The 17,402-nt window shown below is 38.3% G+C and overlaps 2 protein-coding genes across 3 annotated transcripts; both read right to left on the reverse strand.

Annotated features, from left to right (window-relative positions):
- Positions 1–1,342: 1,342 nt before the first annotated feature.
- On the reverse strand, positions 1,343–4,071 carry LOC139958490 (somatostatin receptor type 2-like). The gene is made up of 2 exons (XM_071955588.1): positions 3,778–4,071; positions 1,343–3,438 (listed from the first exon to the last, which is right to left on the reverse strand). Exon 2 carries the CDS (start codon positions 3,418–3,420, stop codon positions 2,338–2,340), a length of 1,083 nt encoding a protein of 360 aa, XP_071811689.1. The 5' UTR covers positions 3,421–3,438; positions 3,778–4,071; the 3' UTR covers positions 1,343–2,337.
- Positions 4,072–6,407: 2,336 nt separating this feature from the next.
- LOC139958491 (adenosine receptor A3-like) lies at positions 6,408–16,342 on the reverse strand. Of its 2 annotated transcripts, none has more exons than XM_071955590.1 (3): positions 15,856–16,342; positions 11,259–11,322; positions 6,408–9,707 (listed from the first exon to the last, which is right to left on the reverse strand). In XM_071955590.1, exon 3 carries the CDS (start codon positions 9,690–9,692, stop codon positions 8,622–8,624), a length of 1,071 nt encoding a protein of 356 aa, XP_071811691.1. In that variant the 5' UTR covers positions 9,693–9,707; positions 11,259–11,322; positions 15,856–16,342; the 3' UTR covers positions 6,408–8,621. The 2 variants fall into 2 exon arrangements, with proteins under 2 accessions (XP_071811691.1, XP_071811690.1); XM_071955589.1 differs by having other exon boundaries at positions 11,259–11,412.
- Positions 16,343–17,402: the final 1,060 nt, after the last annotated feature.

Raw genomic sequence — 17,402 nt, forward strand, 5'->3', positions numbered from 1 at the left:
AAAGTGTAGGCCCGGGCCTACAGTGCTACATACTGGCTACGGCCCTGATAGTTCTAAATTAGGATTAGATCTCTTACTGAAATATCGCTGACCTAATAAGGTGATCAAGAGTACAAGTTTTATGTAGAAAAATGGCACATTTTTAACCTGAGGAAAAGTGGGGGGGGCACCTTTCAAGTTTGAATAAGTGTTTCTTTACGAATCGATATGTAAGGAATTTTAACACAGGATATTGTAACACATGTATAAGGAAGTTTCGACACTGTCGTACCCGATGGCAATTGTATGTATGTGTATGTATGTGGTTTATGTGTATATATGTCTGTGATGCTGAAGTCATGCAGCTAATACATGCCCTTAATTAAAGGGTTTGTATTGCTTAGGCCAGAGGAGATAAAAAAAAAGGTGAAGAACATGGAAGTTGTTAACACGACATCTCAAGAGGGAGACAATAGGTTGAATTTCTTGTTTGTAGCTTTTAATACGTCCGAAGCCATCGCAATATGAGAATAAAAGTTGTAACTGGGCAAACTTTAGATGAAAACACACTTAACATTCTTCAGTATTGCCCCCGAAATTTGCTAGAAAAGTCAGACAATAGTCACCGCCATTTTAACAAACGTGTCACTGCAAATCTAAAAGTCGTAATCCACACGGAGATATTTAACATATTTAACACTCCTTTATGGATTAGATCGAGGATCATAGACAATATATAGGTAAATGCTGTTATAAATTAGTTTTTAAAACAATGGGCCAATACTTGGTGACCCTTAATGTGTTTATACATATATATATATATATATATATATATATATATATATATATATATATATATATATATATATATATATATATATATATATATATATATATATAGATATATATAGATATATATATATATATTATGAAGCATCACTTTTGCAGAACACATGCACTTAAAAGTTCAATTGATGAATGTCCATTTTTGTGCGAATACGACAAATGTTGGGGGGGGGGGTGGACGAACCTAATGAGGCTTAAGGTTTTGCAATATTGTAAAGCGCTAAATTTGCCCTAGGGTGTATACACAAGTAAGGTGCGATATATGTTCAAATTTTAAATGGAAAGATATGAACGAATCATTAATGCGGCGTAGACATATGTGTCACAGATCAAATGAAGGCTCCCAAAGCTCATCCAACAGGCTGGTATAGTCCATGGCTTCACCATACCACCCTTTACCCCCACCCCCACCAACTACGTCTACGTGTGTGTGCATTAATTCAGAAGCAAATTTTACTTCAACTTTTCGTGGTTTTGATAAAGCAAAACTAGTTAAAAGTACAACACAGATGGGAAGTATTTTATATTAATATATTGTAACCACGTTTCAAGCAATGTTTACATTCAATGCGGAAAATCTTACGAAATGACCATTATGGTCCTTTTAGCACAATATTGCATTTTCTACATACTTATAGTGACATTTAATGCAGTGTTTGTATACTACACGTTAACGCTCTATATATAACACTTACAATCTAGTTATTGAAAATTGATAGTGAAATTGAAACATTTATAATAGCGCACTTTGCACAAAACACCCAAAACATGGACATGGAAAAGTAATTTAGTCAACTCGCCAAGTACATTGTATATCTTAAAGATTATCATATTTACATTATATATGGAAAAGAGTAAATAAAATTGTAAAAATTGCTTCTTTGTAATTTCTTATATAGATATTATATATTTTCAATTTCCGTTATACGCACGAACTCATGTGCTCAAATTATTGCGTTATACCATAGTTTCTATTACGGTTTCAATGAGACCTTTATTTCCTTAGTATCACTTTGCTCGCATAACTAGCAGTGTAAAGCATATCAATACGCTGTACTGCTTTCACCAACTCTAAAGGCAACATGTACAATTACTTCCTCAAACCATGCATCATGGGCACCAATACAAGTAAAATAACGGCTGCAGTTTAATTGCCAGAAAGTGAAAGCTTTGTTAAACCATGGAGCTATAAACCTGGGTTTATAGCTCCATGGTTAAATTTGTCTGCATTGAACTTGTTTTGCGGTTAAAATTAACTCAAATTTGGTTGGATACATATACAGGTACCACTACAGTGATGGATGAAATATTTGCCTAAATTTTTTTGAGATTGTCAAAAGGCACGTTTGTTTTATTTCAATGATTAAGTATTTCACTGAAACATTTTAGAAAATTGTAAAATGACTACTTGAGCCATCCATACTACACTTGCAGAATAATAAAATAACTTGAACTCTAGCCCTCTTTTGGGGTTCGGGCGGGGGTGAGGGGCGGTTCAAATATGAAATTTACTTAAAGTTTGGTATCACTGGTGGAGATTTCTCTTCTTTGAGATGTTGCCTCTAATTTTTCAGTTTTACTTTGACAGAGTCTCTTCAAAAGGTTACATCTCTGAGGTACCTTACTGAACTTGCAACAAAGGATGCACTTAATGACTTCCTTGAAATTTGGATGCCAGAAGCCATATATGACGGGGTTGACACAGCTGTTCGAGGTAACACACAAAGCAGCCCATGGAATAAAGGCGTATAACCCTGGGATAGCATAGGTTAAAACGTATGGTATTATACACAAAACATATGCGCATACGATGACGAACAGATTTTTCGTTACTTTAATTTGGCGGTTGTTTATTTCTTTTGTATTGCCAGGTGCCTTTGAAGAGGGTTTCGACTTTTTGTACTTGATTTGTGTTTGTCCAGATTTAATGAGAAAACGAAAGATGGAAATGTAAGAGAATATTATTACAATTAGACAAGTAACAGGTAACAATGTCAGTCTCACAGCTGTGTAATACAACGTTAGTTCGTTGTCCGAATTAAGTGTACATACGCGATAACGCTTGGAATATCCCAGAGCACCTACTCCAAAAAAAGGGAGTATAAATGTTACCAAGGCAACATATGTCCAACTTAACATTACCATCAGGCTGATATTTCTCTTACAGTATAATTTCAAGTACGCATTCTTAGATTTAGTTAACAAGTAAAATCGATTTAGAGCTATCATTGCCAAGTTAACCACACTAGCAGAAAACATGATGTAAGTTAAACCGGACAGTGCCGCACAGAAGCCGTGCGAGAATGGTAAATCATCACTGATGTAAGTAGCCGCCAGAAATGGCAACGTCGAACAACCCATGAAATCAGAAATGGCTAAGTTTACGACAAATACATTCGTCGTCGTTTGTAGTTTACGGGAGACGAAGACCGAGGAAACCACCAGACCATTTCCAAACATACCGATCACAGTAATTATCAGGTAACCCAGGGCTATGAGTCGGCGTTGAGTAGGATCGTCAAAATAGAATAACCACTCCGTTGTCAAGATTTCGTTTGAAATTGTACCGTATGTTGATGTATTATCATTATCCATAGTAGCTAATAGTCATACCTGAAATGCAGACAAAAAAATTATCCTTGTTATGGGTATAAAAAGGATGTTTGAAATATTTTAGACTCCTCATGGGAACGAACAACTTGTCACAATTTCTGGTGAGTTGCTTGTACTTTGTTTTGTTTTTTGTCAGGGGTAAGTATCTCAACATGGTTTCTCAGTTGTGTAGTTAAGACCTTTTTATACTAATTTTCTTCGGTCTACTTTTATCACTCAACTTTACGTTAAAATATGAGTCGCTTACAACCAGAACGTTTCTTCCATCGCTCCCCCACCACCACCCCATCCTCGCCCCCCCCCCCCCCGCCCTCCGGTTCTAAAGAGGTCCTTTCTTACCTGAGACAGGCGTCAAAACTCTCAACACGCGTTGCACGTCTGTTGAACCTCGTGACTGTGCGTTTTCACTCTATGCAATGCACATACGTCTATGCCCTCTCCATACATCGACCGAACTGATAATCATCCCGTGACGGCTATTAAGTTTGATGGGAGGAAGCTTGCTGCCCTCCACATTTTAGATGAGATAGATCAAATGGAAAGAGGAAATTCCCAAATTTATGCTCCAAGTAATGTGTGCTTCATGCATGTAACGTCGTAGGCATGCATTGTTAATAATATAGTAATTTTTTTTTTCGTTTGATGCCATATGCGTTAGACCTTTATTATATACGTACATAATAATATATTTAAATTACAAATAATTTATAACAATAACTTAATCCTATAGCAAATACTCGTATATGAACAAGAAAGGTTCTTGTGTTATATTTTTTACGTAGGGCATACAAAATGACCAAGTCAACAGTAACTCGTTTGAAGACGACCTATAACGATGTTAAGGTTTCTATCATTATTTCACCGAATGTTGAAACGTTGACGAATATGTTCGTCGCTAATGTAGCAAATTTCAGATGTCATTGGCAATATTAATATTTGTGGTAGTTACTTATTTTAGTTACGATCCACCATATACCCGGGAACCCCTGGTAACCCCTGCGTCGTAATAGTAAGTATCATCTACGTCATGTTTGTGGCGGGTGCCCATATCCTTATGATACTTGTAAAATATATTATCTGATGACCCATAACCGTGCAGACAGTGGCGTCGCCAAGGGGGGCCAGGGGGGCACGTGCCCCCTGGAAAACCTGGTGCCCCCCCCCCCGAGTGCCCCTCCATCTGAGATTTGGGTTGGTAAAAATATATATATATTTTGTTATATTCAACTCCCATCATCTGAGTTGGTTTTTCATAAGGACAAAGAAGCACAGTAATTCGTATTTTCTTCAAATGAGCTGCGAAAAAATGAAAAAGTTTATCCTTGACCGTCGGGTATCGAAGTCGTAACCCGCGCCATCACAACAGGTGTCGATATTTACATTGAATGTGTTAGTGCTCACGCCATACCAGCGGCTATACACGTCGAACCTGTTACATCTTAATAGATAATGGGAGAAAACGAGAAGGACAAGAAAGGAGTCGGGGGTCATGTACACATTAATTCAACAAGTGTACGTTCTATTGATAGGGTTAGGCATAATATCGACAGCATGTGGTTCATATCCTCTGCAAAATTCTGCGCGTTGTTAAAATCATTACCTCAAAAATAGCAATTTCTGGAGATATCTTCAGATCGAATTAAGCATCAAATGTGGCACCATTTTGCATCTAGCCCATCCTTCGTGTGCGAAAATTTTCCAAAGGGGAGGGGGGCACCTTCTCCCCTTAGACCCCTCCCCCAGGACGGCGATCCGTATCCACCTAAGTGCCCCCCATCAAATGCTGGTGCCCCCCCCTGTGCCCCCAGACTGAAAAGTCTGGTGACGCCACTGCGTGTAGACTACATGATTTTATAAGTATAGGGCGTGTCACTATAATGATCAATATTTATTAGTTGGGTGTATGTATCTACATTAGTCTGTGGCCCTCCTATCCTTTGGATAGGTGAGCCGGGGTACTCCAAACATTACCGAACATGTGCGGTTTATCTTGATAATCCGTTAACAAAGTATGATATACTTATACGAGTTGCTTAGGGGTTGGTTCCATGCATCGTCATGACAACCATTTGCTACTCTTCCATATTTGATTTTGTTCACAAATCCAGTCAAAATTAGAGAAAATACAAATTAGCAAATAGATGGCGCTCTAGTTAATCTGTTAAATGACAAATGAACGTAATTAAGAAAATGTTTAATTATGTGTGTTTATGTTGGTTTAATAACGACTCCATATTTATTTTATTTGTTTTCCTTTCTACGCCAAGCTCCGGCTCTCTTTCACCTGCGACCTTTGGCAAATGTATACATCACTGCAAAAAGCTGTGCCAATCCCTTCTTTAACGGATTTGGCATCCACAGTTTAAGGAAATGTTCAAGTATTAAATAGGTACTACAAAAGTTTATGAGACGAAACTTTTCAAGTCACGATGATATCATGTTTGATTTTCAATTTAGACGAGACATTTTTAAGTTTTGATTCTATCCGGCAGCAGATCAAAGAACGACCTCACGAATGGCAAGTGAGTTTATAATATTTTCATCTTTCATATTGTTCGTGAACTTACAACTGACAAAAATCACCAGAAAGAAATCTCTTTTTGCAAATTAGTCTGAATATATATTGATCTTGTTTCAACTCGCAAAAAAGATGTGGAAGTTGTAAAAACCCATGAACTATTGGTGTCCGATTATCATATGAAGCAATACACATTGAATTCTAACCGTTAATGCATACATTAAAGATCAACAAACTATGATTATGTTTGTATCTCCTGTCTCGTTAAAACATGTACATTGGATATCGTATTTACAACCAATTTCTTAGTCGGTCGAGAGTACACCCTAAATGACTCCCAAAGAAAACTTACCAAGTATCAGATAGATTGACCGACAGACAGCAGGCGTTGGTCCAGGTGGTTGTGCGTTGTACACCGCGACCCCCCACCCCCACCCCACCACACCCCCACCCTTATAAGTAGTTATAATCACAACCTTGCATCTAGACCTAATTTATAGCTTAATAAGCCTCAGAATGAGCCATCATTCATGCCTAAAATATTTTATTTCTTTTTTCTGGGTGACAAACCACAGACCTTCTTTACAGAAGTCAGCTTCAATGACCTTAGGGCCACACCCCTCTTTACTATCTTGGAACAGCCCCTGCACAGACAGATATCATTTTATACTACCTACACAAGGCAATACAGTTTCTTGTTTGCAATTACATAGAGGATAACATTTTAGGGGTGAAGTAATTGAGGGTGGACAATGAATAAACCAGTTGCTTTTTGCCCCCTTCCCCCTCTCCCCTTTTACGATCACCATTTATGGACCTTTTCTGCCTCTGACAAATATATACAAGTATATCATTCACTCTGTGAGACCATCCCATATATGAGCAGGTTTATTATACTTTAGGATTTCCTAGATATGAGCCCCCTGCATAGTTAAATCTATGGTAACATTAAATATATTCCAGATGTTTCCTCCCACCCCCCACCCCACCTCTAATCAACCCTACATAACTTAAATGTAGTTGTTAGCTGAACCTTGCATGCAGACCTAAGTTTTAGCCTAAATAAGCCTCAAAACCTTTGAACATGGGAGTCGGTTTCAGCGATCAGACGGCACCTTAGCTCTCCTTTATTAATACCCTCGATTAGCCACTGCATCTCCCTCTGATGGTCGTTTCCCTCTCTTCAACTAATGCAGTTCATAACCATTGTTACTTGTCTTACCCTGCTATCACAGACAGGTAGCACCAGAGTACCGTTTAGTAATGGATCTTTAGTTTAGTGTATTTAGTTTATTTATTCCTACCATTTCACAATATACAACAACCAAAAGTCATGGAAGTTTCATTACTATTTTACATACGTGCATAGATAGGACATGGTTTGGATCGTTTTCTCAGACTGACGCTGATGTATGATGAACAAAACAGTCTAGTGTTGTGGTAGAGGAACCAGAATATGCATAAGCCTTTGTAGTCTGGTGCCCCCCCCCCCCCCCGCCCAAAAAAAAACATGAAGTTAAGCCTAAATACATGCCAATTCTGACTTGATAGACATACATAAATTTACATTGATATAGCTATTGCCACTAATGCACATATACGTTAAAACTCGTAAACATTTGTATATACACGCATGCCGGTATATGCATTAAACATATATACACAATTACACATACACACCCATATAGTTAGCAGTTTTTTAAAGAAAAAATATGCGTAGGCAGGAATAGCTACATAAGGAGAATTACGTTTTTTAAGGAGAATTAAGTTACAGTTACGAATAATTTTTAGTAGTGTTAGCTCAGTGGTTAACGCCGGTGCCTTCCAATCATAAGGTAAGTCTTGATTAGCTTCAACTTGGAGAATGATCTTTCTGCGGTCGCCACTGTGACTGGAAGTGTAATAAATAGGACCACAGCCGATAACAGCTTTGAGTAGGTACTAAGGTTACAGTCATTCAGAAGCTGCAGGACTTCAGAAACTTGTGACATGTCTCTCAAGATTTGCAGTTGCAGGGGCATATGATTTATGACGAACGTATTCACGCACAGAAAAATATGTCCATTGTCTCGTTTATAGTTTCTTTTCCAACGAAAACGTGCCGTTTAAAAAAGAAAAAGAAAAAAGAGGGTACCCCTCTTCTAAGTTATGTACATCAGTGCAGCGGGCCCCCTTTGGTCGGGGGCCCCTGGGTTTCCCCCGTCCGAGCCCATGGGCGTTACGCCGCTGCAGAGAGTCTTTTTGAGCATACCTCCAAAGTAATATGCTATAATTAGGATGAGGAAGAGTTAAAGCCTTGTAAATCATATGAGAACTTTTTCGGAGAGAAAGTTCTTTACTTTGTAGATAACACCATTAACACGGGATATTGTTTGGTAAACACGTGAAATATGCTCTTACCAATTTAGTTTGTTATCAATTACAATTCCCAGAAATTTTGTCACGTGTCACTCAGACTTAGTGAAACGTTAGTGCCATCATATCGTTTGTTATAAAAAATAAGAACAAGTTTTTTTTTTATCTCTCAATATTAAAGGACAACTTGTTTGCGTTAAGCTAATGTAAAATGTTTGTAAACTCATCCTCTGTATGTAAAATTGCACCCTGTAAAATTCGTTTCTGTAGTACTGGGTACGAATTGAAATGATAACCTATACCTTAACAGCTAGCTACCTGTGGTAATAGGGAAAGGTTCTTTGTGCGTTATTACAGCTCTCCGTTTTCCTGGTCCAGATTTCAACACCCAACTCAAAAGTTTAGACTTTTGTGGTATCTCATTGAATTGACATTTCAAAATATGTTTCAATATCTCATTGAAATTAGGATGCCAAAGTCCGTAAATAATTGGGTTTATACAACTGTTTACACAAAAGAAAACCGTACCCCACGGAAGCAAATTTCTTGCAGCTGGTATATAATATACTACCCGGTAAGGAGTTATGCAAAGTACATAACAGCACACGATTAGGAAAAGATTCTTAGTGACTCGCACTTGTCGTTTACGTACTTGCTCCAATGAACTTGAACTAATGTTTCTTTGCTTCATGTCGCTAGTAGCCTTACAAACAAAGAGAAATATTTTAATGTAACACATGGTGGTAACGACGAGACCAGCAACTGGTATGAGAGCTGACCTGAGAGCCACGTAGTAAACCGTTAAAGGGTTTTCCGAACTAATGGCACACGATTGATATCTCTTGGAATAACCGAGAGCACCCACTCCAAATGCAGGGGGTACAAAAGTCACTAATATAACGTACAGCCAACTGAATATAATCATTATCGAGATATTTCTTTTGGTGTAGATTTTATCAAAAGTTCTTTGAGTTTTTGTGATCAATGTGTAGCGATTAATCGCAATCAACATGAGGTTAACTACACTCGCCGGGAACATTATGTACAGAACCCCTGAAACCACTATACAATAGCTGTCGGAGAATGCATGTTGGCTAACAAAGATGACAGTCGAAAGTGGTAACGTTAAACAACCAATAAGATCAGACATGGCCAAGTTAACGACGAAAATATTAGTGGTCGTGTGCAACATCCTCGAAAGCATGACAGCGAAAATGAGGAGACTGTTGCCGATTACACCGATGACAGCAATCAGTAGGAAGGCTAGTCCAACCAGCAGCCGATGTGTAGGATCATCAAATCGAAATGGAGTAGATGTTTGGCCCTGCAGACTATCCTCGGATGTTATGGAGGTTGCCATTGTCGTTGAATTGTTCTCCATACTGGTGGTGTTTTACTGCAAAATTTTATTACAACAAAAAAACTCGTCAATTAAGGCAAACTTTCGGGAAGTAAATCTATACGGTCAGGGGTTAGGGCTTCCAAAAAGTAGGGTTGGGGAGGGGCACAACATCAGAGGGGCACTTTCTCATTCCACAACCACCACTCGTTATGCTATAAACCGATACACACCGGCCATATCACTTAAATATATATGTGATGTGCTAGTATATGCTATCAATACTATTTATTGAGATTGTTTATTGTTAACCGGCCGTGCTTCCAAAGGATATGGGATGCCATTTTGAAAATAGCATGTACAGACTAAAATTAACAAAGGCTTAAGATATCCAACGGACAGTTCTTCATCAAAGGGGCACATTTTATTTGCCAGTAGGCACATTTGCTATTTTTTGGGAAAATGTGGGGCGCAGGTGCCCCCATTGCTCCCGGCTCCTAAACCCCCCCCCCTCCCCTGTATACAGTATGTAATCATTGTACTCATTATCACCAAATTGATGTCCTAAAGTAAGGTAATCACTGGAATAAACTTATATCACGTTAGAATTGAATAAGAGCCACACCTATTACTAACGGCAAGGTACCACTAGTGCCCCTACCATTACCTGCCGTAATATACCTTCAAAACCATGCACGCAGTTAGACGGCGACAACTGCTATAGACCGTTCGTCAATTTTGCAGTAGAGATACCCGCATAGTTACCTCGGTAATCGTTAAACGTAAACTATCAAACTAAATCAGGGGTCCAAAATTGAAGAAGGGCCCCTAGTTGTGAAAGCATTTTAACAACAATAAAAGAACTACAACGTCACGCCAAAAAAAAGTTGCTTTATGATCCACATCCTCTTTGCAGACCATATGCCCCCCAGTTCCCTCCCCCCCCCCCACTACCAATCCGTGTCATCATCATATATACAAAAACTTTACAAGTTATGTTATGAGGTAAGATACGAGTATCGTGTTCCTCCACATATTGTTGGTGTCCCTCTACCTCAGGATTTCCCTAACTTTATCCCAACACAAATCCCCTGTGGATGTCAGAGTTGTCCACGAACCCCCAACGTTTCCAGACTCGATCTGAGTCATTATTGCGCATAACAGTGCTTCGTAAAAGATCAAGTTCTCAGTGTAATGAAAAAAAATAACAAGAGATGAACAAATATTTCATAATTCAGTTATTTATCACATGCACGGTACGGTACTAGGCAACATATGCGTATGGAACGCGAAAAGAGTTGGGCGATAGATACGACTTTTGTACATTACTAAATTATATGATATATCAGATTTTAATTCAACAAAAACTACTCTAGTTTTAACTTTCATAAACGTCTCATGAACCCCATGGGATGGACTCACGCACCCCCTGGGGGTTCATGCACCCAGTTAGGGAACCCCTGCTCTACCTCAAAATTCCTGAGTATACGGGTCTGATTAAACACAAGATGATATATTGAAAAAGAGTGATTAAACGTCGTGTTAGATATTTTTAAACTGGTTAATAATTTAAGGGGGAAATGCAAATAGACGAAGGATGATATTTACCGAATATTTAGCTTTCAAATGTTCTGTTTTCCAAGAAGTTGAGTATAGTTTCATATACCCGTACCTGCCAAACCCCAAGAGGTGTTGATTTGTATATAAAAAAAACATCCGCAAAATACAGTTTTTGAAGTTGAAGACACACAACTGTGTAGGCCTAACCAATAAAAATAATGAGAAAGTATTGTTAGTTAATATGCAAATTATTGCGCATTTTGAATTAACTGCAATTTAAATTAAATATATCATTTTACCCAAAAAAAATGTCGTATTTATGAGTAAGCAAATTGATTGTTCAAGGGTAATCAGTATTGCCCCCGAATATTAATACAAGTAATGGTCACCATACATGATTAAATTTCAACAAGCTTTATAATGCAACTCTAAAAGCACCGTAGTTATCCAAATCAATACATTTAAATGAATACATATCTATGTAAACAATCCTAAATGTTTGAAAAAAAAGCAAAACTATTAGAACATCTGGGAAAGTATTCAACTTTGAAAGTTTCTAGCAAATTTGGGGTTGGGGTCAATACTGATGACCTTTCAAAACCTTTTACTATTTTTAAATAATAATGTTATTAAATAATAATAATTTTATTAAATAATAATAATTGTTATGGGTTTGTCAGTATTTAACATATTCTAAGGCCAATTTCCGGTATATAATGCTTCTGAAGAACATGTCTGAACAGATCCTTTTCCTTACAGCAAGAGTTGATCATAACACCCCATTCTATGTTTATATTTCTATACTGTTAATATGCCATATATATATATATATATATACATATATATATATATATATATATATATATATATATAAATATATATATATATATATGTGTGTGTATGTGTGTATATATATATATATATATGTATATATATATATATATATATGTATATATATATATGCATGTATATATATATTTTTATTTCTATCAATTCTCAATGTACATAATACAGATAAAATTGACTACAAAAAGCATGACAGGTCTCAACGACCGCAGCTAGCAGAAAGCCACACTAAGGATAATAAAAGGATAAAGGGATTAAAACGACAGACAATACCAAGCAAACAAGAACTTAAGAGAACGACAAGTACAAATCTAAATGCGATCAAATAGTAAAAAGAAAAAAAAACTGCTGAAAAAAAATATATATATACTCTATATATCTACAATATGTGTGAGGCAAATGTCAGCATCATCCCGAAGATTGTATATTGTATAGCTGCACATGAGGGCTAGTTTAGTACATTTGGCAAGGTATTTCTTTATTATAGATTTTTTCGATTTTCCCAGACTATTGCACATAAGTTTTACTGTACCGGGAGCTATTATCCCCCTTACTCCAATCTCCACCGTTATGAAATCCACTTCCCAGCCAATATCACTCAAGTCACCGATCAATGGTCCATATCTGTCTGATTTTCTTTCTTGTGCATTGTTAAAGGATTCAGCGGAGTCCCAGGGACACGTCAACTCCATGATGTGAATTTTGCGTTGAAGCCTGTCTATAGCAGTGAGGTCTGGTCTGCAGGTAGTAGTAGGCAATATATCCGCGGGTATGGTACTGGTGTGCTGGTCATATACGATAGTGTTCCCGTCTCGAGTAGCGTCGATTGCGATATCCCATGCTGGGCCTAGCGTTAAAGTGTAGAGGTCTCGCAGAGCAAAGAGAATGTTATCGTGTCTCCAGGTGTACCTGTGTTTAAGTGATAACGAAACCTGGCAAGAGCTGAGCACATGGTGTAGAGTTTGCTCTGGAGCATTACATAGTTCGCGACTTGCCAGACAAGCTCCGCATTGGGCAGACACCGAACAGTTCCAAACCTTACATAAAACGCTGGCAACAGGAAGTTGGTTATTCAGGGAACGAATGGCAAAGCTAAAACACTGTTCAGACATTCCTCGTATGGTGGCTTGCCATTTCGTGTCGGCGTCTTGAAGATGAAACAGTTGGTTCCAGTTTCCTTGCTCCCTCAGGTTATTGAGACTCTGATCCTGGGCTTCGTTGATTCGTTGGACAGCTTCGTCAACTGTTCGTACCTGGGTATCGCTGACTGCGTCGCTCACTGCGTCCCTCAGCGCCGGGTCTACGTCAGCGTCTCTGCCGAGTGCCGTTTCTATGACAGTGGCATGGCCACGGTGGTAGAGCTGGCTAGGTAGTCTGCAATCCATACCCTCACGGTGTGTGATTAGTGACGTATTCGCTTTCTTCGGCAAACGGAGCCATTTGCGTATAAATTTCATAACTGTAACGTCAAGTTTTTCCAGGCTAGACAGTGCCAAATCATGAACAGTCAGGGAGAACAAGAAAGCAGCGGACGAGTATTGTTTCCATATGCGGAGTTTGTATTCTCCGCGGATTGGAAGGGCATCTATGGTTTTCATTTGATCCTTGATGTTACGCTCTATCATTTGGAAGGCGCGGGACGATTGGTATTTCGGGAAAATATAACAGCCAAGAAACTTCATTGGCTTTTCCTCAATGGTTTTGAGCTGTTCCTCCCCCAGTTTGAAAACTCGATGTGGCGCGAATACCCCTGATGTTAGAGAAAACGTGACACATTTCTTGGCTTTAAGCTTCAGTCCTATGTTGAGCATCAGTGTGTTCAGTTCATTCAACAGCTTCTGCAGTGACTGAGGACGCTGAGTACAGAGCGTTAGGTCATCCGCATAGGCCAGGCTTATGATCTTATTAGCCTTGTAAGGCACACCAATCGCGTCACGTTTTGTCTCTATGTACTGCAGAATCAGGTTGAAGACCAGCAAGAAGATTGTTGGGCTGATGGTATCACCCTGGAATACACCGATGTTAATGTTCAGATTGTCGACTGAAAAGTTGTTAGTTCTAGCTTGAACTTGTAGATTGCTATAGAACTGTAACAGATATGTAGTCAGCCACTGAGGAATGTGGTGATGCTGTAGGCTGAATTCGAGGACGTCATGTCTCACCGATCCAAACGCATTTTGAATGTCCAACCAGGCAATATGCATTGAGCGACATTTGCTTTTGACATATTTCGTTAAGCGGTTTAGGACCATGGTATGTTCTGCACAACCCATAATGCGGTTCAAGAAACCTTTCTGCGTGGATATGTCAATCAGTTTGTTCGTTCGCAAGAACGACAGTAACCGGAAGTTGAGAATACTGTGGAACAGCTTCGAAACACCCGAGGTGAGTGTTATTGGGCGATAGTTCTGGATATCATCCGGGTTGCCATATTTGAATATGAAAATCATTATACCCTTCTGCCAGCTAGATGGGACAGACGATACTTCATTTGGCTGCAGTTCACATGACGCTTTGATTTTACTAAACAATGTTGCAAGGAACCGTAATACGCATGGCAGCTTCTTTAACATGAGATATGAAATGCCGTCGGGGCCAGGCGCTGATCTTGAACGGGTTCGACGCAAAGTTTGTTTTACGTCTTTGATCGTGAAGGCAGCATCGTTGAATGGGTGTTGCGGCTGTGGTTGGGGTATTGTCCACGAGGTGTCAATAGAGGGCGTAATGACGTTTTCATCTTCATACAAGGCACGGAGTGTCGTCTCGCATGTCTGCTGTGATCTTGCAGCTGGTTGCTTACTTGATTTCTGACCATCCACAACAAACTTATTGACGTACGCGTTAAAGTTTTGCCTAAAAAACTTTTCTTGATTGTGCCTTTCGCGCGACCGAATTGCCGAGTTGAATTTCTTCTTAAGTTCAGAGTAGCAGCGCAAGGCTGTGAACAATGACTGCCTAAGCGCATCAACTTCTTTCTTATCCCGGTTTTCATTGATAGCTTTGTTCAGGGCGCGACGGCTGTCTTTCACACGTGAATGAGCATCCTCAATAACCTTTACACAACGCTTGCCTTGGTAATATGGCCGACGGTGAATGTCTTTAACATTGGGGTGACTGCGTACAGCTGAATATATGACTGTGCTTAACGAGCAGCCTAGCCTATCCAAGATTTCGGGATTGTGGTTACCTGGATCATGTCGGAAAAGTTCTGTCTGTAATGGCGTCAAGTCCGTTGATAGTTTATCGTTTATGGCCTCCCAGTCTTGATCGCTGAGGTCGCTCGTATCAATCCCTGTTTTTATATCCATGTTGTATGGCGAGTTTCGCGAGGAGATCGAGAAATTATATATATATATATATATATATATATATATATATATATTTAATATCAACCACACGTTCATATAACTATACATAGCACCAACGACTGGAAAGCTATCTAGCATATGTCATGGACACATTTTTATATTCATCCTGCATAGTTTCACTTTTGATGAAAAGAATATAGTATTATATTACATAAAGTCAAAATGGAAGCGACTCAATAGTTTATGTGCTAAACTAAGTACGGTAGTCCAGCAGTATTGACGTTATACCATGTTATCGGTTACGAAACATTTCTCAAATTCATGATAAAATATAGTTGGGATTTTCACGATGCCTTCTCTGTTTGTTTCACTTCTGATATTAATTTGTCACATTATAAAGAAATCATTTGTGTTTTCAAAGTATGCTTTTTCATGAAAACTGTTTTCAAGCAGTTAAGATTTTATTAATGCAAATGATAAAGTTAACTCACCTTGAGATACTTGAATTGAAGCACTGTTGATTCGCACGGTATTATATAGTATACTGATATATAGAAACCGTCTTCATCGACAATCTAGAAATCGGTTAAATGTGTTTTAAGAATATGAAAACACCCACTCAGTAAATGTCCAACGGTCAAAAAAACCTAGTGATTTAGACAGCAGCTCCTACCGAAGAACCAACATTTTCAAGTGATCAATTAATCATGAACTAAATTCAGTCGAACTGCATGGGGCAGTTTGTCGATTTTAAACCCCTTTAATCTCGGTGGTTTTCAAAAATATGTTTGATATTCTTTCTTTACAAGTATTGGCAGATTGGTATAGCTAGAATCGTGAAAGATATATAAATAGGACTGAACACTTCAAAAAGATCCGCTTTCGTGTTCTCAATTAGAATTATAGCTGGTGTATGGAATGAAAAACCACTTGTACCGTACCATTGTAACTGCCTGGGTTTAACTTTGCTGGAATTCTGTTATTCACAGGAATTTCCATTTCACAGTTTATTTTTGTTTACGTTCATCAGACTGTAAGAACAAAAAGTATGACGTCAGCGATCATTATTTTAAAATTTTGTATAAATTCTAATCTCTAAGTCTCCTTTTTCAATAGCTGTATACCTCGTGAAGGATTGATAAAAAAAAACCTTTCAAGTTTGAATAAGTGTTTTTTATGAATCGATATGTAAGGAATTTTAACACAGGATATTGTAACACAGGTATAAGGAAGTTTCGACACTGTCGTACCCGATGGCAATTGTAATTGACTTAGATCGTGTGGTCTTGTCATATGTATGTGGTTTGTGTGTATATATGTCTGTGAGGCTGAAGTCATGCAGCTAATAAATGCCCTTAATTAAAGGGTTTGTATTGCTTCGGCCAGAGGAGATAAAAAAGGTGAAGAACATGGAAGTTGTTAACACGACATCTCAAGAGGGAGACAATAGGTTGAATTTCTTGTTTATAGCTTTCTATGTATGGAACGCGAAAAGGACCACAACATATGATGATGTTAATGATGATCTAATTTTATACGATCATGTACTGAAAACTTATGATCATGTACTAAAAATACACGATCATGTACTAAAAATTTACGATCATGTACCAAACATATACGATCATGTACTAAAAGTATACGATCATGTACTACAATCGTACGATGTACATCAAAACAAATACGATCATGTACTAATAAAGTGATGTTCAAAAAAAGTGGCGTCTGCATACGGGTATGTATATTCATATGTGGCGTCTGCATACGCGTATGAATATTCAGTATAAACTCATTAAGAACCACTAGGGGCGGGGCTTCGATATCAACTTTGATATTCCTAGGGGTACGGTACTTTGTAATCAACGGGTACCGGTAGCATACTATATTATTAATTTGAAGTGTGTGATATTCACTGAGGATTGGCTGTAATAATACTTAATAGCTATGTGTATGAATATTTAGCAGACCGCGAAAATTGTTTTGGCATTTGAACGTACGTACGTTTGGAAGGTATACAGTATACTACATGTGCGTACGA

This window comes from Apostichopus japonicus, chromosome 18, assembly GCF_037975245.1.
Source record: "Apostichopus japonicus isolate 1M-3 chromosome 18, ASM3797524v1, whole genome shotgun sequence".
NCBI lineage: Eukaryota > Metazoa > Echinodermata > Holothuroidea > Aspidochirotida > Stichopodidae > Apostichopus > Apostichopus japonicus.